The following is a 22,847-nucleotide window of genomic DNA, read 5'->3' on the forward strand; positions in this document are numbered from 1 at the left end:
TAGAAACAGAAAGTTATAACAGTTAAAATCATATGGCTTTAATTTAAATTCTTTTCTTATTTTAAAGTCCATTCAATTAACAAATGCTTTTTATAATTTATATCCTTTATCAATATTGTACAGCAAGAATAAAGTATGAAAATATTTGAATGTGTCATTGATGCAGCTGACTGTTGAAGTTTGTAGATAAACTATGTATTTGTAAATAAGTTGAAAGACTATATAAAAATAGTAAGGACACTACAAAATGAGTTTTCAATTTCCATTTTATGAATTAACTACCTCAGTTGGCCTGAATTTATTCAGGGAAAATGAATCATATGGCATTGTGACATAAAAATATTTGCTGTGAGACCTCAAGTTTTTCTGGAAAAAAGAACATTGCAAATTGTGTATTATTTGTGCAATATAAACAGATATCTATGAGCTCTGTTAAAAAGATTTGTTTTTCCATTTTATTTACCTTTCAGCTAGACAAGGATTAGGGTAGGTCTTTCCATTATGTCCACATCTAGGTTTATAATCTCTGGAACATTCACAAGGTAGATCCCTCCATCTAACATTTGTTTCTGATGATGGACATGTATGCTTTGTACATATTACCTCCCCTTCATTACAAATACAATGGTTACAATCAAGCTTAAATTGTGAACCATGCTCTGAAAAAAAAATATTTCGTTTAAAGAAAAATATATATAAAATGCTTATTTTCTTGAACTATTGCTTACAAATGTTGGTCTTGTGTACTGAAGAAGGTATTATTTGCTTAAAATGAATATAATCTGTATTTAAAAATACTTGTTTGAAATATTTAATCATAATCTGTAGTTATATATGTGTAGAGGACAAAACAAAGTAGATCCTGGATTTTTTCAATGTATCAATCACACATACCTTTTATAACAGAAGTCTGACCAAGGACACAACTCTCTCTTCTGAAGCATGGTATAGTTTTACACCTATGGAGAAAGTTCTGTTGACCACAAACACAAACTTGATGTTCAAAACATCTAACATTGGCCTGTCCCTCTGCATACAATGGTATCCTAACATAGGAATGCCGAGGTACCAGTACACTGGATATATCTCCCATTCTACAAGCTGAAATACCAATCAAGTATTCATTTAAAGTATAGTTATATATAGTTTTTAATTATTTTCAAATACACATACATAGAATAGATAGAATAGAATATAAAATTTTATTTTAAGTCAGGTTACACGAAAAACTACAAACAAAAGCTCTGTAGATACATAGATTCCTTTTAACTTTCTCAAGATTTTTGGAACAGGGCTATGTTTGTTTTCGTTAAAGAAAATATAACAGCAACAAAGAATTAGTCATACACACAAATGTCACTTTTATTGAAACAATTTATTCATTAAATGTTCAGAATTAAATGGTTGTTTCTTGTATAATTCTATACTATAGTTATGATATTCCAAAAAAAAATATATGTTGACTATTTTTAAACTGTATAAAAAAAAAGTCTGAAAATTAGAATACATACAAGTTTGATTGGATATCTCAAAAGAGTTCATCTTATTTCAAACCAAAACCAGATGCTCCGCAGGGCGCAGCTATATACGACCGCAGAGGTTGAACCCTGAACAGTTGGGGCAAGTATGGACACAACATTTAAGCTGGATTCAGCTCTAAATTTGGATTGTGATTAAATAGTTGACACAGCATAGGTTTCTGACACAGAATGAATGTGGTCTAATGAACTTAAAATATTTTTTTTGCCTTTGAGCAATTCACTATGCTGTTGAATATTAATCCTCTCAAAAAAATGTTTGAAGAAATTTTCTTTTTATTTATGAAATCTGAAATGAGAAAAATTTAACCCCCCCCCCCCATTTTTTTTTCACATCCCCCTTTCCCTTTTTCCAAAACTGATCTCAATTCAAATTCCTAATGGAGTTTGCAACAATAACTACTCATTTAAATACATCATAAAATATTAAAATGTAAAATTAAGTGCTTGTTATCACTGAATGGTAAAGATTGTTTTAATTTATCAGTTAGTAAAAGTGAATATACATTGTACATTGTATAAAATAATGATTTAAGTTGATTCAACAACTATTCTGGACGAAGAAAGATAACTCCAATTGAAAATTTCTTGCTATTGCACAATATTGTGCAAGTAGATATTTCTTGCTATTGCGCAATACTGTGCAATTGAAAATATTTGCTATTGCACAATACTGTGCAATTGACGATTTCTTGCTATTGCGCAATACTGTGCAATTGAAAATTGCTTGCTATTGCACAATACTGTGCAATTGAAGATTTCTTGCTATTGCTGAATACTGTGCAATTGAAAATTTCTTGCTATTGCACAATACTTAATATAATAATTTTGGATCCTGATTTGAACCAACTTGAAAACTGGGCCCATAATCAAAAATCTAAGTATATGTTTAGATTCAGCATATCAAAAAAGCCCAAGAATTCAATTTTTGTTAAAATCAAACTTAGTTTAATTTTGGACCCTTTGGACTTTAATGTAGACCAATTTGAAAACGGGACCAAAAATTAAGAATCTACATACACAGTTAGATTTGGCATATCAAAGAACCCCAATTATTCAATTTTTGATGAAATCAAACAAAGTTTAATTTTGGACCCCAATTTGGACCAACTTGAAAACTGGGCCATTAATCAAAAATCTAAGTACATTTTTAGATTTAGCATATCAAAGAACCCCAAGGATTCAATTTTTGTTAAAATCAAACTAAGTTTAATTTTGGACCCTTTGGACCTTAATGTAGACCAATTTGAAAACGGGACCAAAAATTAAGAATCTACATACACAGTTAGATTCGGCATATCAAAGAACCCCAATTATTAAATTTTTGATGAAATCAAACAAAGTTCAATTTTGGACCCTTTGGGCCCCTTATTCCTAAACTGTTGGGACCAAACCTCCCAAAATCAAACCCTACCTTCCTTTTATGGTCATAAACCTTGTGTTTAAATTTCATAGATTTCTATTTACTTATACTAAAGTTGTGGTGCGAAAACCAAGAATAATGCTTATTTGGGCCCCTTTTTGGCCCCTAATTCCTAAACTGTTGGGACCAAAACTCCCAAAATCAATCCCAACCTTCCTTTTGTGTTCATAAACCTTGTGTTTAAATTTCAAATCGACGACGCCAACTGATAGCAATATACGATGAAAAATTAAAATTTTTGCGGTCGTATAAAAAAAGTTATCAATTTAATCAGATAAGTTTACTTCTGTACCCAATTTGCTAGTCAAGACAATTTTTATGTATACCTTTATGACAAACAAAAGGTGAACAACTTTCTGGATGTCGACATTTCCTCCTGTTCACCCAACACGTTTCTTCTTCAGGACAAGGGTTAGGGTTACATGGAGTTGTTACTTCTTGTAAATTAATCTTTGGAGCAGGATCTGCTACAATTACAAAAAAAAAAAAAATTTTTTTTCACTTATTAGACATTAGTTGTACTCTGGAAATATCCATATTGCAGTTAGTACAATGGAACGGGTTTACATTCATTCTGATTAAAACAGTGAATATTTATTGCTATGAAAGACATAAATTTTAATACCATCTATTAAATTCTTCATCACCATAATTTTACAAAATATATTGAATTGATTAGATATTAATAATACACGATGATCAGCCTATCACAATATTTTATAGCAAAATAAATTTCATTTAATTTAATGATTGCTATCAGCATTTCACTAGATTTCACATTACAAAAAGGCTTTTCCAATTATTATTTTTATTTCAGAATGGTTTTGTTATGTAAAATCTATCATGGGTATCTAGCCATTTTGTAATTTTGTAATTAACTTGAAAATTATCCATGAAACTACAATTACTACATGAAAACATAATGAATAATATAAATAGAATGCATTTAATTAAAGTGTGTGTTTTAAGTAAAGGGCAAGGACTAGGACATGGTAAAAACAAATAATTTTCACAAGAAAATATGCATTTGAAACAAGCAAAGCTAGATCTTTTTACATAAGCTTAATTCTTCTCTAAAGCAACTTAGCTAGTTATTTGTTGGGTCACTGTCACTGTCATTTCATTTTTATAGCAATGTGTGGACTGTTTGTGTTATGGTGTTGTCTAATTTTCTTCAACTTATTGTTTTTGATTGCTCTCTTTGTGTGTCAAAATATCTTGATCTATTTTTGTATATTACAGTAACCTGCCATAACTAACTCACAGTAAAATTTTATGCCAAACAAAAATGTATGAACTTCTTCGAGTAGTTTACTTAACTTAAATAATAAAATAAATGAAACAAAGACAACACCAACCACAAAGAACTGAACAAATTAATGTCTGTTTAGCACTGAATCAAATAATGCTTAACCAGATATATTCCTGTATAGTACAGTGGCTCAAATCTGTCCATTAAATAAAAACACAAGATGAGAACCCAAACTTTTAAAACTAGTCTTCATCTATTTTTTCTTTTTTTGTGTCAAAGGGGCAAGTTTTTCTGTCATCTTCAATAGCTTTGTAAAAGTTCAAAAATACTTATTCATGTCTAAAAATAGCAACCTATTAATAAAGGACTGCACAACTTGTATAAAATGATTATGAATCTAACTAACTTAAACTTACTTATATATGGCATGAGTGATATACACGATCCTGGGGTTTCATCAGCTGATAGTTTGTTACACAGATGTTGGACAGTCTGACCTTTCTGTAATCTGCTATGGTCTACACATTTATTCAATATATACATACATTCATTTCTACAAATATAAAAAATATTTTTTTATAATGATTTCTTAGGTAAATTGACTGTCTTTATTCTTTAAAATGCTTTGAGGGAAACCCCCATAGTGTTACCCATAAAACATGATGCAAGGGAAATAACCCACATTCTACCCTAGAATATCGGTTTTAGGAAGACAATAACTATTTTATGCATACTAAATAACTTTCAAGGTTAAAACACCTTTATGTACTCCACATAGTTTTGATAAATATTGCTTATCTCATTTAATTTGTTTAGTATTATTGTTTTTCGAAGTATAATTTACCACCAACCAACCCTCCAGGGTTTAAACATGCATATAGATAAAGTTGATGTTCAACCAATTCTATAGAATTTTATGACATTTATCTGAATGTTACAAAACAAATTGCATTATTTCAATGAGTCATTACATGTTTACAATTGGAAACTGTGTGAAAAGTATCCAAAATAAATAAATCAACATTCGCTAATATTAATATATAGCTATTTGGTAAAGTAAAACAAAAATAATACTAGTTTTTATTTGCAGTTGCTGTGCATATTGTGATTCCATTGATAGATGTTTCCTGGGTTGTATATTTTACATTAAAATATCCTTACGCTGCTCAAGAACTTACTACTAGGTATACATTTTTTCTCCAGGTTATTCCGTATCTAGGTGACTTTGCCATGATTTATTTTTTTGTAATATTGTATCTTTGTTCATGTATTCATGTAAGAGTTTGACTTTGTTCAAGACAATTTATATATTCAAGTTATTGTTCTTTGTTTCTCATGAACAAAAGTTAGCTTATGATGATTCAGGTGGTACATTTAAATAGAAATTAATAGTTGAACACTATTAAAAATCATGTTACATTTCGTATGTCAAGTTTAAAAATTTGCCCATTAAAGAAAATAGCTAAATTGACAAATTTCTGAAGTAAGACAATTTGCCCTTTTATTTTGCCAATTGACTTGGACTTGAAGCAAACATTGTCATGAACAAACCTGCATAGAGGAAGGTGTGAAGGCTTTTTGTGACATGGTTTAGTATGGAGGGCACAGGCTATAGCTTTCCATATCTCAGGCTCACATTCTCTTATATCTGAAAAATAAATTGAATTAACTAACAGTCACAAAAGCCATATTATGATTAATTTAAAACATGTGTATAACTTTAGGAAATGATATATTTAAAGAAGCTTAAGATGAAGACTTTTGACCATTCTAATAATAATGGATATCTATAATCTCAGTATTTCATGTAACCAGTCTACTCCTACAGAGGGTATATCACCAAATGCTGAAGGTATTAAACCCCATTATATAGTCAACTTAGTTTCATTAAAATAATGGTATTGGTACATTTTCTGAGAGCAATCTAATTCAACTCTACTGTTACAAATTGAACACATCTTCACAGAAAAGTTTCAAGAAAGCAAGTGGTAATAAAGGAATAGAATTTCATACTACATCTTTATATTATATTTAAACATCATGGTTACACTGAAAGATAAAACCTTGCCCAAAAGATTATGAATTCAGCCTGAATAGAAAAAAGTTATACATATAAAAAAAAGAAGAAAGAAACCACTGAAAACATTGAGGTCTGTTGAAGTTTCCATAAATGTGCAGATGATAATTCATAACAGAGACCATAAAATTATTGAACTTCAACTCATTATTGGGTTCTGTTGTTGAGGTATTTGTCATTACCAACTCTAACTTCAAGAATATTAAATCTCCAAATATAGTGTGGTTTTTGGAAGTATATGAAAATTCTCCTGAAGCCCTTTTCACAAAAAATCTTAAGTGTAAAATTTATTGTAAGCCTAAAATATTCCTTAAATATTCAACTAAATATTTTTATCCTAAGATTAATTTTATACTTAAGATTTTTTGTGAAAAGGGCTACTGTTTATTTCCCAAATTTGAATTTATTATCTTCAAATGATGATCCTAAAACTAAATACAAAGCTCATTTAAAACTACTATACCAGGATCACATTATAAACTATTGTACCTTTTACTGGAATGATCATTTGTGGCAGTCTTAAATTGCCTTTCTCCCATTCTATGATTTCTTTCTCAGCTGCAGAGTCAGCCTGGGCATTACAACTTCTGAAAGGTTGGGTCGGACGGAAGTTGAAACTTTTACAAAACTTAAGGCCACTACAACCAAGCTTACATGGTTCTTCCACTGAAAAATAATGAGAGTTCATTATAAGCAAATATTGTTAATAAAATAATGAGAAAATTGTAAACAATTTAGTCAAGTCTTCTGTTTTATATTATTTATTAAAGAATTCTATTAAGACATTATAGTGAAAGAAATATAAAATTGTTAGATCTACCAAAATAATATACTATCTCCACATGTAATTATCCAATGTCCATCTATTTCAATTTCAATCCACCACCAAAAACAGAGGACAATAAACATTTTATTAAATTTGCAATGGCTATCATTCTGTGAAAAAAATAGCTTATGACTAACCTTCATCTAGACAGTTTAACATGGCTGCTTCTGTCATAGACACTGGTAGAGACAAGTCTTGACATCTAGAGTTAAAATCTCTCCAGGTACTGTACCACTCTGTGTTAAAAGTCTGTAAGGTAAAGTAAAGAATTAAAAACTAGTATAAAAACTTACAAAATAAACAATAAAACTTTTCTCTATTCTCACTAGTTATAGGCCTTATATACCTAATATGGTCATTATAATTTACATATAGTTAACATTTATATTAGTTTAAGTTTAAAAGACAGAAATAGACTATTATTTTTTTGTACCAGGACTAAGTTTAAATTCTTATCTTTATAAGAATTGTAAAAATATTTGGTCACATAAAAATAAATAACAAGAATGTGTCCAAAGTACACGGATGCCCCACTCCCACTATCATTTTCTATGTTCACTGGACCATGAAATTGGGGTCAAAACTATAATTTGGCATTAAAATTAGAAAGATCATATCATGGGGAACATGTGTATTAAGTTTCAAGTTGATTGGACTTCAGCTTCATCAAAAACTACCTCGACCAAAAACTTTAACCGGACGGACGAACGGAGGCACAGACGGACGGACGAACGAACGGAGGCACAGACCAGAAAACATAATGCCCCTCTACTATCGTAGGTGGGGCATAAAAAGTCTATCACCCATTCTACATTTGCTTACCTCCCCTACCATCTTTTGTATAATCATACATACTTTGCATATGCTACATTTTATCATACTTAGGTACTGGTTTACATGCATTTACTGGAATTTGTTAGTACATCTTCCTCTAAATGCAGACTGACATGGTATTGACAAAACTAAAATAACTTTGGACAGCTTATAAATGAAGAGAGACTGAGACATCCAATTAGACAACATGCAGACACTGAACCTGACACAAGTAAAAGTAGTTTTACTATTTCCCACAACTGTCCACATACTGTGCATTCCCTTTCAACTGGTTATATAACTAATTAACATTGTTATACTGCATGTGTCAGGATAACTATGACAATTATTGGACTATATCTCATCTACCCCATTTCTCCACAAAAAAATACATCTCTCAAACTTGAACATCTTGCAGTAAGTACATCAGTATGTGTCTCCTCATTAAACCAGTAAACATTTTGTTTATATCTATAATGACTATCTATTACTTCCATCTATCTTATACTATCATGTTTCATTAGGTTGAGATGACCTAATTAAGTTGATATTCAATGAAATATTACATCATTACCGTGATTCAGGCTGTTTTTGTCTACATTGTCTGTGATTACAGATTTTATCAGAAAGCCTCTCTATCATTATTGAATCAATTTGACTTTTTTTGGTAATGACGTTTATGATATTTTTCAATTCCATATTGATTTCATCCTATTCTATAATTTCTTTTTGCTGTTGATGTTTTCCTTGATTGATATTTTTATTAAACTTTTCAAGATAGAGGGGCAAAACTCTTTCAATTAGTTTGGTAAATTGGGCAAGAAGGAAAATTGCTTGGCAGTTCTTTTTTTTTAAGTTTTGTAGAAAAAAAACCAAGTAATACACATTTTCATTCAACATTTTTTATGCTAAGTTGGTTTGCAATCCCAATCCCCTTACACTTATTCATGCTTTGCAAGAAAACATTTCCGATTGGTTTTAAATAGAAGTTTTTAAAACTATGAATAATTAAATTCCATGAAGACCCTCAAACTTAGCTTGTATGTGTAAACATTGAAATATGAATTCAATTTTAAACTTATCACCCAGATGATGTAATAAAACATTTAATTTTACAAAATCTCTACGTTTATTACAATAGCGGGCAAGTTTTATTAAACATTAACCCTCAACAGAGGTTTCATTGTATCCATACTAGTAAAATAAGTATGTATTATGTAATCAGATAATTCCATACATAGAAACAATTCACTACTGAAAAATATTTATGTATGTTTATTTATGGGAGTATAATACGTTTAGGAATCTTTGAAGCTGGAGATATAATATCAATAAGTCTGACTTTATTTGCCAAGGTAAATGTGATCAGTCTTTATGTGACCGAGTTCACAAGGTGGATGGTATTGTTAATATTTCATTGCCATTATTACCATACAGTTTATAAAAGATGGCTCTCTTTATTCTTATAAGTGTGTTGTTGGGTTGCTGTCTTATTTATTTGTACCCTAATCTTAAATGATAAAGTTCTTTTTGAGAATTTACTTCAGCCATTAATTTATTAAGGCCTGTAGCGACATATCTTCGTTATTTTATCTATTGACTGGAAGCATATATAGCTTTGTTGTCTAATACAATACTATAATTCATTTCTGCTATGACTTTTTCAGATAATATGCTGTTGTGATAGATGCCAAAATGTTATTTTTTCTGACACATTTTTGAAATGTTCCCTTGTCACCAAGGTTCCAGACGTCTTGCAATTTTTAGCACATTGTTGTAATGCAATTCACTTCTTATGATTTCTAATTAACACAACCAGTCATATTTCCCTAATAAAATCCCCAATAAATGATGGTATAGTTACCTTAGAGCATAGGTTCATACATCTCTCTGTAGCTGCTTTGGAACAACAATGTAATCTGGACCCATCCATTATCTTAGGTTCTACTGGTGGGTCAGGACTGTTGTTAGATAGAAAACATCCCCAAATAGGCACCTGTAACAAACCATGTTATTTTAATATTTTGTCTCCACTCATCTCTCAATCTCATTTATGTTAGGACTTTGTTGTGATCTTATATTTATTGTATTGATCATGTAAAACAATATTTTTGTGCATTAAAAATCTTAACCCTAAAAACACTCTATCATAAAGTTAATATCATAATAATTACACACATTTGTTAATCAAAAAATGTTTTTGCTAAAAATTATGGGTAATTAGCACTTCCTTACACAAATCATGTTAGAACATTTAATAAAACTTCCAATTTGTTTATACCAATACTTGTAGTGCTATGGATTTATATTCTTGAGTGTCATATTTTCATTGATTGGTGAAAAACATGTATTTTCATGAATACTTCAACTAATACTTGCTATTTATCAATTTTATAAGTTCTGTATTTAAGCCCTAAGGAAATTTGTATTTTTTTTTTTGTATTTTTTTTTTTTTTTTAAATTAGCACCTAACAAATAATGATGAATCTACAGAATGGGTATTAATTTAAGGATGTCATGAAGGGAGTTGTATATTAGTTAATTCTCTAAATGTTGAAGAAAACATGTTTCTACATTAAAACTTACATATGGTAAAGCTGGTCCACATGTTTTGATAAGTTCAGCTACAATCTGTTCATTATTCTTCATTGTCATTAGAGTTTTTACACAAGTTTTTCTACATTCTTCATTAGAAGCCACTGAACAACATGGTAAACCTGAGAAAAAAATAATGGGCAACATGATTATGGATGTAAGGGCAAAGTTAAATTCTCAGTGGCTAGTCATCAACTTTTAAATCACTGAATTGATAACCTCTATATTACAGATTTAGGGCTCGCCATTGCCAGTCACAAAAACAATCTGGTCACTCTTTTCTATATACTGGTATATATATATAACTTGTTGCTTAAAATAAATCTTTAAGTCCTCCAACATCCAACCCCCGTGATTTTTTTTTTCTTCTAACAATTCAACTTTAAAGTGCAACCTGTAACAGTTAGATTTTTTGAGATTTTGATACAACTTCAGAAATAGAGGAACTACTCAAATTCTGCTACATAAAAATCAAATTCTTTTATTCTTTATATCTTTTTATTCAATTTGTCCATTTTATATAGCTGTGCATTGTATCAAGTCTTTCTATTTAATGTACAATTTTGTTTGTCCTCCTTAAGCTGATAATATGTCATCTTTTCCACGAAATCAAATTCAATACTATCTAAATCATCCCTTTTCCCCCCTTAAATTGAAAATCCTCATTAATCTCTTTAATCATTTCATAAAAATATCAAAAATCTGACAAAACTGCACTTAAATTATCATTTTGAAATTAAAAACTAACAGTATTTTCCATATGTTGAACTAAACAACCCATGATTGGTCATGCTTGAGGAAATTTCCAGCAGTTGCTGTACTAATTAGCTCTGACTGACACCGACAGGTTACAATGTAACTAGCAGCTAATGAATGTCTAAAAAAGTAAATAGCGGAACTGTTTTGATATTGTTATGGCAAATTCTCCAACAACGCTCACATGTAGATGATGCAGAGGTGCTGAATTGATGCAGTTTGCCATGAAAGTTTTTTAAATAAATGTTATAGGGTAAAATTACAAAAACTTTACTGATTAAGCTTTATTCAATGCAGGTATATGTATCTTTCTGCCAGTATCAGAGCCAAATCTTTTTTAACAGGACAAAAAGCAGAAACCTGATCTCCACATTGTGCATGTGAAGTAACTGTAGATGAAGATTACATATGCCAAAGCAAGTTTTTGTTTAGTTTTTGAAACAGAACATACTATAAACTCATCAATTTCTGTGAGTATAAAGAAATGACACTTTAAATAGATAAACAGAGAAGTAGGAGAAATGAAGGTAGAAACAAATAATTGTTTATTGGGCTTTCTGAATATGTCAATTCAATTTCAAGAAGTAGGCATTATTCAAATAGAAATCATCACAATACCAAAAAGCAACTTCTGTTTGTTTATGAGGTTACGAGATGTCTTCAGTTGTGATCTTGCCTTATTCTACCTGACTCTATACTTTATTTTTACTTCAGAGACATTGTCAAAGGTTATTATTCATTATTTAGGCAATTGCGAATGACTGACGAAGACTTACTATCTATAGGATTACTATCTCTAGGTGATTTGACTTTATTTTGTAAACACTGCATGATAGTCCTGCTTGTACTATGACACTGTCCACGTAATGTTTGTCTTTGTTCCTGTCGTGTCATACTCTCCATGGCGAACATTCCTTGACAGACCAGCTGACAACTGTAATCGCTGGACGATCTACAACATCTAGCTCCATCTACAAGTAATAATACAGGAATTTACAAAATGTGAGGTTATTTCCGGACTGGTTTTAAAACTAATTTTGTATGGATAAGTTTATTAAAATGTTTCTATAGTTTTATTTTTAGACTAAAAGGTTCAAAAGAAAGTATACTTTACTTTTCTCAAAAATTTCAACCTTAAGTTATTAAGAAAAATAATGTTGTGGATTTGATATAAAGTTTTAAGTTTTTCATTCTTATATCTTTAATTGACTCAATTACTTAGTCTGAGAAAAACATTTTTGTTTAAAACCTCACCCTCCTCTTTGTCCAGACAGCTAAATAATCTATGCTCTGTACTTTTACTACATTTTTCTTCCACTTCTTCTATCGATGTTGACTGAAAAACAAAAACAAGTCAGTTATGCAATTTAAAACTTTAAATTTTATATACTTTTTAAATGCACCCTTGGAATCCTCTCAATATATGTAAAAGAAAAAGCATGGTACATATTAGTTCTAATTAGCTGCTTAACACAATATAGTTTAAACAATTTAAAGAACATCTGAGAAAGAAATCCCACTGTTACATGGACGCCATAACTTGTTTTTTTACAAATTTATTTAATGTAGTCTACCAGAATTAAAGGTTTTTACAAACTAATGATGATAAGATGGCAAAAAGTGATTCTTCAATACAGAAACTTGGGAAGATTTTCATATTGTTATAAAAATAAAACATAAATTACTCAAGACTTTGGGTAAAAAGTGTCCTCTACCAATGTAACTACTTCATTTCTAATGTATTGACTTTAAGCATTGTGGTATACTGATCTTTTATGCTTAAATGTAATAGAAAAACAACACTAACAGTAGTACCACAACATGAAGACATCTTGACAATCAAGACACCTCATAAATTAAAAGTGTTCTTCTCATATTTGTATATTAATGTATAGAACTCTGTTTCAGCAATGATTGTGTGATAACTTTTTGTAGTTATGTGGTTATGTTGTTGGTTAGCTGTCTTACTGTTGTTAATGCCACTTTCACTTAAATCAACGCAAATTTCTAAGTTAAAGGGGCATAACTCTAGAACAGTAAATGACTCACTGTCCAAACAGTGGGAGATGTGGTTTTGAGCATTGTGTATGAGTTGCATAAAATTTGGATGAATAAAAAATTAAGTTGAAGTGTGGGAACGAAAATTGAATCGAAGGAAGGCCAGACAGAAGGACAAAAAGACTGAAGGACGATCAAGGGTAACACTTAATGGTTGGAAATGCATGGTTATGTGTATTCTAAATTCAATAATTTATAAATTCAATTTTCTTAATTATTCTAAAAATTCTGATATTTAATCTTATTCCTACATATGTAAGATGATGCCAAATTGTCAACAGGACGATTAGTATGACATTTGGTAACCCACCTATTACCATAATTAAACAGGCATCAAGTCAGCATATGTTAAAAGATTTAAGATAAGCTGATAGATTTCTACATTTCATTACAATCTTCCACATGCAGTTGATTCTTTTTTTTTGTATTAGACATGAAAACCACATTATTGGACCACTGCATGTTAAATAAGTGTTTTCACAACAGAACGTTAGATAAAATCTTATAATGAATCAGAATATGCATTATTGTAATCATTCCATTCAACTGTTAATGCATGGCCTCTGAGATGAAGAGGGAGTAAATATAAAATCTTTACAGTATTTTTCCATTTCTATGCTTCTTCTCTAACATCTATAGAAATAAGAAAATGTGGTATGTGTAACGATTATACTTTATTATATTCATTTGGTTTATACAAATCTGTAATTTGTGTTCATCACTTCCCTTCTGCATTATTCATTATTAAAAATGGCACTCTCCATGTAGTCACATGTTAATATGCATTACCACTCATACGGCCCGAACAGCCAAACACACAACGTAACATGGTGGCAGCACAAATGTAAACGAACCCAGGCTTTAGATTGAATGACTTTTAGAGAATATTTGAAGTGATTTGAAGTGATAATTATGGAAAATCAGCTGAAAACGACGGACAAACTGAACTTTGAAGTTACCGATCTTGCACACACATGGAAAAAGTGGAAAGAAGAATTCTCACTGTATGCCGAGCTAGCATTAGACGGTAAAGATGATAAATTTTAAGTTAAAATGTTTAAATACTTGATCAGAAGTAGAGGCCGAGAAGTGTACGGTACTTTGACCTTTGCTGAGACTGAAAATGATAGAACAGTCGATATTGTGCTTCAGAAATCAGTTGAAAAACTAGACAGTTGAGCGATATAAATTTAATTCTAGGACACAACAGAGTGGCGAGTCCATATCTAAATATTCTACAGAACTGAAATTGATAGCAGCACATTGTGGCTATGGAGCAATTGAGGAGTCACTTATAAGAGATCAGATAGTGTGTGGAATAAAAGACACTCAGGTACGTGAACGATTATTACGCGATAGTAAATTGACACTGAAGGGCTGTTTAGACACCTGTAGAGCTACAGAGCTTTCGTAGGAGCGTATTAAAGAGATAGAAAATACTCAAGCAGAGGTGCATGCAGTTAAGTTGCCAAGTCATGGTGCAGGTGCAAGAAATAAGAATAACTATGAAACACTGAAGTCTTAGATTGATTGTCTGTTTGTACAACTACTTATACGTATGTATCTCCTGTTTCGACGCAATTGCTGTCCTTGATCGGTGTTCACTTCATAAGATCTATTGTCCAATTTTCTCCTAATAATACCTTTTGTCCAAGTCTTAGTAAGATCATTCGGTTTCGGAGATATCCATACACGTTGTCCACTTTCTAACTCTTGTAAGTCTCTCATGTTTTGGTCATAATATTTACACTGTTGATCTTTGTTTCGTTCGATTTCCTGTGATGCGAATAAAGGAATATATATGCGACTTCAGGAGAGACCACAAAATTGGCAACCGCGTTTTGGTTTTTCTACACATAAGTCGTTGGGATGAACTGCTAGACATTCCTTCAGTTGGCGTGTTACGGAAGTCTAGAATACTCATGTAAATATCTTTATTGTCTTTTCGAGCATGTTTCATGAGTCCCTTGCAGATTTCACTGCTTGTTCTGCCTTTCCATTACTTTGTGGGTAGGTTGGAGAACAACGTTTTATGGTCAAATTCCCATTCGGTCGCGAATTTCACAAACTCTACAAAAACTAAATTGCAGTCCATTATCAGATATTATGGTGGCTGGTATGCCATACCTTGCATATAAGGCTAGTAGTTTGCGAATGACGGTTTTCAGTTTCGTGCTTTCTAGAAAATCGATTTACCAAAAATTAGAAAAAATAGTCCACAGTCACAAGATAATCCTTTCCTTCGAAACTGCACAGATCGGTTCCAACTTTTGCCCATGGTCGGTCTGGGACTTCGTGCAGAATTAAAGTCTCTTTCTGCTGTTTATTCTCAAACATTTGGCACGTTTCCCACGATTGAATATTACTGTATTACGTCAGAATGCATACCTGGCCAATACAAGCACTCTTTTGCCCGGCATAAACTACCACCAATTCCAATATGAGACGAGTGAATACACTGCATCATGTCCATACGGAGAGTTCTCGGAATAATTGCTCTTTCGCCACAAAAAAGAATTCCATCTTGTACGGTTATCTCATCTCTGAAGTCGAAGTACGGCTTGGCAAGTGAGGGCGTGTCCTCGTGCTTAATCGGTCATCCATGTAATACGGTAGTATACAAGTTAATGTCTTTCACTCTAGATTTAGTCATCAGTAAATATTTCACCATATTTATAACTTCTGAATCCTTTTCGAAGCTTGTTGTATCATTCTCTTTTAGATACGCACCACTCAATGTATCGGCAATATACATTGTACTTCAGGTTTATATCTGATATTGTAATTGTATTGCTGTACTTGGAGCAACATATGCTGTAAACGCCTCGGAGCGGCTAAAAGTGATTTCTTCACTATTGACTGAGAGGTTTATGATTGCTGTCCACATTAACAATTTGACCAGGTGTACTGGTGAAATCACTCTAAGCCAAATACTAGGGCTAACATCTCTTTTTCAATTTGAGCATAACGGGTCTGAACATGGGTAAGTGCTCTGCTTGCAAACGTAATTGGTTGCCCATTTTGCAATAAACTTGCTCCTAGTCCTGTTAACGAAGCATCACATTGAAGCGTCAATTCTACTTTCGGATCATAGTATCTAAGAACTGGACTAGCGCATACTAGTTTCTTAATCTCGGATAACACTCTATCAAGTGAATCTAACCAGCACCATTCTGCATTTTGTACTGTCAGTTTTCGCAACAGCTTGCATAAATTGCTCAAATTTAGCAAGAACTTACTCAAATATGTCACTAAAACTACAAATCTCTTGACGCGGACATTTCGGTCAGGATAGGCATTTTCGTAATGGCTTTCACTTTTCGGGATCGGCTCAAACTCCTGCATTTGTCAAAACGTGTCCTACGAATCTTACCTCAGTTTGCTTAAACTTTAACTTGTCACTATTCAGTTTGAGGTTCTTTATCTCTGCATCGATCCATTAGAGCTCTGAAATTGTGGTCATGGTCGCGAGAAGCTGCTTCATCAGTTTCGCCTTCACCAAAAATCAAAATATCATCATGAACGCAACACACAGTTTAATCCTTCTATATTCTGATTTTGCCTACGTTGGAATTCTTCCGACGCGGAATTTAGTCCAAAAGGCATTCTTAGCCATCAAAATCGTCCATGCGGTGTGTTAAATGTAGTTTACATCCAGCTATCATTGTCCAATTTCACATGCCAAAATCCATTTCACGCATGGGCAACAGAAAATATCCTAGCTATATTCTAATCTGGCAATAACTCCTCTATAGTCGGCATCAGGTAGTGACTGAGCTTAATAGCCTTATTCAAATCGCACGATCTAGGCAAATTTTCAACTTGTTAGGTTTTTTGACGATCACAAGATTGTTCACCCACAGAGTTGGCTCAGTAACCGGTGTAATCATTTCTTTGTCGGTTAAACGTTCTAATTCAATTTTCAGCTTTTCGCACAACGTGACAGGTATCTTGCGTGGTGGGTGCACCACTGGTCAAACGGTTTCATCTATTCCGAGACGGTATGTTCTTGGTAAACAGCCTGTTCCGTCAAACACATCCTTGTATTTACCTAAATACTGATTTTCTAGATAAACCTATCTCACTGATATCTAATGCCTGTATATTGTCATAATTTATTGTTAATAAGTTCATGTGTTGAAAAGTCTGCTTACCCAAAATGGGTCTTGTGTTTTCCTTTAAAACAATAAATATCTCGTTGTAACTTTTGCCATTCTTAGCATTTACCAATTTCAATGTTGTCTTTCCAAGCGGTCTTATTTCAGATTTGTCGTATGTCGTTAAGACCGTACTTGATTTTACAATTTTACATTCTAGTCCTTTCAGTTTGTCCAAAGGAATGACATTACAACTTGCACCACTGTCAATTTGGAACTTTATTGGACAATCTTTCACATTCATCTTAGCATATACATGTTTTGTAGGGGCGCCTGTTACAGTTTTAATAGTTTCATAATACTCATCAGAATCTTCATAATCGCACATCAAGTTTACTCATTGGTTCTTTTGATTTCCACGACTTTTGTGCTGTTACGGTTTGTTACGTCCACACACTGCTGCGAAATGATCTTTCTTGTTGCATTTACGACATGATTGTCCATATGCAGGGCATTTCTGCTTACTTGGCTCATGCTTGCGTCCACAATAACGCCAATGAGACAACTTTCCATCCAAGTCACAATTTATACAAGTAAACCATTATAGGTCAAAGTACGGTCTTCAACATCGAGCTTGGCTCAGACAGAACAGCAAACTATAAAGGGCCCCAAAAATGACTAGTGTAAAACCATTTAAACGGGAAAACCAATCAGTCTAATCTATATTATAACATGTGATCTCTCTCACAGGCAAATACATACATGATAGACAGTTATATTAAAACTGGTTTAAAATATAATTTACATGATAAAGGAAATGTACATGAACATTTCTTATATCAATCTTTTAGATTTCAATTTTATCTTCCAAGACAACATTTACTTTTCATAATACTGAAATAAATTTCTACTTCAATATGAGTCATTCTATTGTATAAAATTGGTGCAAGACCCTCCCATAATATTTTAACTAATTACCCAAGGTTCTCTGTTTTATAACACAGAAACCATTAAAATAAATCATTTCTGGTATAATTTTAAGTATCGCTTTTAAACTAGTAAACAGTTTATTAACGGGTTTTCATTATTATCATAAAGTTATGTAATACAAATTAAGATTGGGTTAAAACACAGAAATGATTTTAATTATTTACTAGCTTGGAAATGGAGAATAGTTGTTTTCCTTAATGGATGTTGAACACAATATATATCAAGTATTCATATTCACAATATAGGAAAAATTAATGTTGAATAAACAACACATAAAAATGCCATAGAATGTTTTATACCCTGAAACATTTAAGTGTACATGTATTTCAGGACCTATAACAAATGAACAATGCAATTTGTAAATCTTAAACAGATTGAAAATAACAATAACTTCACACCAATTTACCAGTACTACAGAAACGCTTAAAATAACTTTGAAAATCCCTAACATCGTACAGAAAGATTTATTTTAGATATCTTGCAGTTGTGCTATCAAAGTTAGCTTGGTCAAATAAAATTTCTTTGACCAGAAAAACTTTGACCTGGTAAACTTGGTCCAAGTCATCTGTTGTCCTCTCAAAGTTTTAAATAAAAAATTTGGACTGAAAAAAAACTGCATTGTGATTCTGGTCCTAGTTTCATGAAAAATAGGAGAAGATTCTATTCCATTCAAATCAATAATTTTTTTATCAAAGTTTCCTTTGAAGTTTGTCACTATAAAAAAAATCCATCAAAAAATTAAAAAAAACTTTGACATTAACAACCAAGCTAACTTTACAAATCCCTGTCAGCAATATTACCATCCAGTTCCAAGTTTAATCTCCTTTGATTTTGATACATAACTTCAAATTAAACCTAAATAAAATTGAGGGTTGATGTTTGGCCTCAATTTGAACATTGCATTTCACTTGAATACAACCATTACCACGAAAGCAAAAAACAGAGTAACCAGAGCCTTAAATATTTACACATGAAATAATTTACTTGTTAAAATAAGTTGTTCTGTAAATGAGAAACAGTGAAAAAGTATAAACTTTTGTCCAACCAGACCACAACAGACCACCCATTCCAGCACTGTTTTATCAAAACATTTAACTGATCCAGATGAGTCTGATCTGCCAAATGCTTCTCCATGATTAATTTGTTTAGAACACATGTCAAAAAATGACATGTTTACTTTCCTGATAGCACTTTTTAATTTGCCTTGAGAATTATTAAGATTAACAAAAATTAAATATTTGATTCCTCACTTTTTTTTTCTAGAATCCAATGACAGATTAGGGAGGAATTTCTAAGTCAGACTTTTCGTCATATCATATGTATATCATCAGGAGTAAAAAATTAATTATCTTCTCAAATCTGTCTTGAATAAGTATTTTTTTTAATATATACTTTTACAGTGGTATAAAGAGCTACTAAAATTTGGTTTTAACATCATATTTAATCTGTAAATCATCTATTTTATCAATGAAGAGGATCACAAAGGGCAATTTCCTGAATTATGTCTTTCACCGGAAAAGATCGTCAATGACATACACCCTTATGAAGTCATTTAACAGATAGAAGGCGTGCCAGTATTAGGACTATTCAAAGCACTTTTCAAGTGTCCATCATTTTCAGGATTGTCATTCTGCAGAGTAAGTCTTAGAAAATTTAGGCATTGTAGGTACAAAATCTCAATTTCTTAACGACTGTAAAAGGGAGGGTTTTCGACTAATTAAGATATTCATTTCTTAAATATTTTGTACATAAGTCATCAAACTTTATCACCCATTACCTCAACATGCGTTGGACCTGATGATTTCTACATTTTGGCCACATGGTGACCGTGATGAACGTCACATGACAAATATAACTATCAACCTTTTAGGGAACCATGCAAGATCAAAAATTTTCAGTCTCAATAAGCCTCCCTCTGTCAAAAGGTCAGGAAAAAATACTGATAATTATAACTTTCATCAAGTGATACTGAATTTGGAAATACGAAATAAACCTTACTTTTAAGGTTAAAAGCTTCATGCAACACTAACAGCAGTGTCTTATGGTCAGCAAAAGAGACTTTACAAATAAAATCAATTTGTGTTAATGAAAATAACACTTTGATAATTTTCTGTATTCGCCTACATCAGGAATGCTGCAAACAAGAAGACTTGATGTTTAAAAACTTGAATACTTGATAAAATGAACACTGGCACCTTTGTTTTTGACTGATTTGTAAAGGTTAGAGGTCCTACAAGGTCAAGTCTCTCTGTCTGTATAGCTACATGCATCACTGTCAAGTCCTACATTAGATTGTTGATAAAAGTTTATGAAACATTTTGCTTGAAAAAAACATTAAGATAGATGAATACAAGGATTCTTAGTTACGGTGATTAATCATATCAGTCAATACTGTTAAATGTCTCAACATCTTTGATAAATTACTTTAAAAAATGTATAGTCTTATCAGAGCTGCACAGAAATAGTGTTTCACTATGGCTCTTTGTTACATGCCAGTGAGTTTGCACTGTTCATGCTTACATTTTATATCATATATTGGTCAGTGCTTGTATTTTATATCGTATATTGGTCAATGCTAGTTTGAAAAGTTGTGTCATCTTTCGGTATTTAACCTAATTATCATGTTTATTTATTAGATATTCAACTACTGGTCAGAAACTAGAAACCTGTGATTGGTTCATTGTTTATTCATTTCATTGGTTAATTGCATATTCTTTGCTGAATGTTCAGTGACAAGTATTTCAGGACAAACAAATCTGTGCCAAGATGATAATAATTTATTTCTACTTGTATTCATATTTGAGATACTACCTTAGATATAATTCAACATTACATTTTGTAACTGTTTGAAGTTGCAATGCAGTTTAAGTTTTTCTCTCGGATAAAAATGCTGATTTCTATCTCACAATAAAATAAAGAAAAGGCTACTTTGGTACTTATTTAAATCCCATTTTCTGAGAGTTTTCTTTACAGGAAGAAATTTGAGTATTATTTACCTGTTGGCATGACTCTTTACATTGTCTTTTCACAGCAAGATCACAACAAGCTCTGCCGTTCCACTGGGAAATACTATGGGCAACTGTAAAGATAAATCAGAACTAGGTTTAGATATAATATGTAAATTGGTTGCAATGAATTATATTGATTTCCCAGTTAGGTAAAAACTGATAATTTCACATGTGAAATAAAAGTGGTTATTTCACTCTCTGATGTCTTAGAACAATAGGCGTTGTCAAGACGTCCATAGCAGCGGATCAAAACAAATTGTAAATGCATAGAAAATAATATAGTTCCTTACATGTTTTACATTAATTTCTTTAAAAAAAGCCATTTGCCAAGGTAATAAAAAGAATAACTAAAAAGAATTTAAATATCGAAAAATATTCAACTCGTAACCGAACAACACTGATAATTAACTCATGCGCATGCGCTACGCGCGTTCGTGAATTAATGTGTTGTTCGGTCACTCGTTGAATATTTTTCTCTATTTGAATTCTTCCATTAGTTATTTTATAAGTACAACGCTGACTTAAAACTAGAGGCTCTAAAGAGCCTGTGTCGCTCACCTTGGTACATTTGTATATGTGAATATTCAACAAAGGACACAGATGGATTCGTGACAAAATTGTGTTTTGATGATGGTGATATGTTTGTAGATCTAACTTTACTGAACATTCTTGCTGCGTACATATATCCCCATCTATAATGATTGTCCCAGTAGTTTCAGTTAAAAGTGTTAGTAAAAATTTACAAATTTTATGAAAATTGTTAAAAATTGACTATCGATTCGTCTGAAATTTTCAGGGCAGATAGATCTTGACCTGATAAACAATTTAACCCATGCCAGTTTTGCTCTTAATGCTTTTGTTTTTGAGTTATAAGCCAAAAACTGCATTTTATCCCATGTTCTATTTTTAGCCATGGCAGCCATCTTGGTAGGTTGACCAGGTCGACGGACACAATTTTTAAACTAGATACCCCAATGATGATTGTGGCCAAGTTTGGTTTAATATGGCGCAGTAGTTTCAGAGGAGAAGATTTTTGTAAAAGATAACTAAGATTTACGAAAAATGGTTAAAAATTGACTATAAAGGGCAATAACTCCTAAAGGGGTCATTTGACCATTTCGGTAATGTTGACTTATTTGTAAATCTTATTTTGCTGAACATTATTGCTGTTTACAGTTTATCTCTATCTATAATATTTTTCAAGATAATAACCAAAAACAGCAAAATTTCCTTAAAATTACCAATTTAGGGGTAGCAACCCTACAACAGGTTGTTCGATTCATCTGAAATTTTCAGGGCAGATAGATCTTGACCTGATAAACAATTTTACCCCATGTCAGAATTGCTCTAAATGCTTTGGTTTTTGAGTTATAAGCCAAAAACTGCATTTTACCCCTATGTTCTATTTTTAGCC

General features: G+C 31.8%; 1 protein-coding gene across 1 annotated transcript in view; it reads right to left on the bottom strand.

Annotated features, from left to right (window-relative positions):
- Nucleotides 1–22,847, bottom strand: part of LOC143064606 (reversion-inducing cysteine-rich protein with Kazal motifs-like) — a 64,091-nt gene that overhangs the window by 9,583 nt on the left and 31,661 nt on the right. The window contains exons 5-16 of the mRNA XM_076237539.1: nucleotides 21,422–21,504; nucleotides 12,535–12,616; nucleotides 12,057–12,251; nucleotides 10,516–10,646; nucleotides 9,794–9,925; nucleotides 7,254–7,365; nucleotides 6,780–6,956; nucleotides 5,765–5,861; nucleotides 4,630–4,766; nucleotides 3,288–3,428; nucleotides 895–1,101; nucleotides 464–659 (exon numbers count right to left, since the gene is read on the bottom strand). Of these exons, the coding sequence (XP_076093654.1) occupies nucleotides 464–659; nucleotides 895–1,101; nucleotides 3,288–3,428; nucleotides 4,630–4,766; nucleotides 5,765–5,861; nucleotides 6,780–6,956; nucleotides 7,254–7,365; nucleotides 9,794–9,925; nucleotides 10,516–10,646; nucleotides 12,057–12,251; nucleotides 12,535–12,616; nucleotides 21,422–21,504 (1,690 nt within the window). The remainder of the gene's footprint in view (nucleotides 1–463; nucleotides 660–894; nucleotides 1,102–3,287; nucleotides 3,429–4,629; nucleotides 4,767–5,764; nucleotides 5,862–6,779; nucleotides 6,957–7,253; nucleotides 7,366–9,793; nucleotides 9,926–10,515; nucleotides 10,647–12,056; nucleotides 12,252–12,534; nucleotides 12,617–21,421; nucleotides 21,505–22,847) is intronic.

Source organism: Mytilus galloprovincialis, chromosome 2 (assembly GCF_965363235.1).
Source record: "Mytilus galloprovincialis chromosome 2, xbMytGall1.hap1.1, whole genome shotgun sequence".
Taxonomy (NCBI): domain Eukaryota; kingdom Metazoa; phylum Mollusca; class Bivalvia; order Mytilida; family Mytilidae; genus Mytilus; species Mytilus galloprovincialis.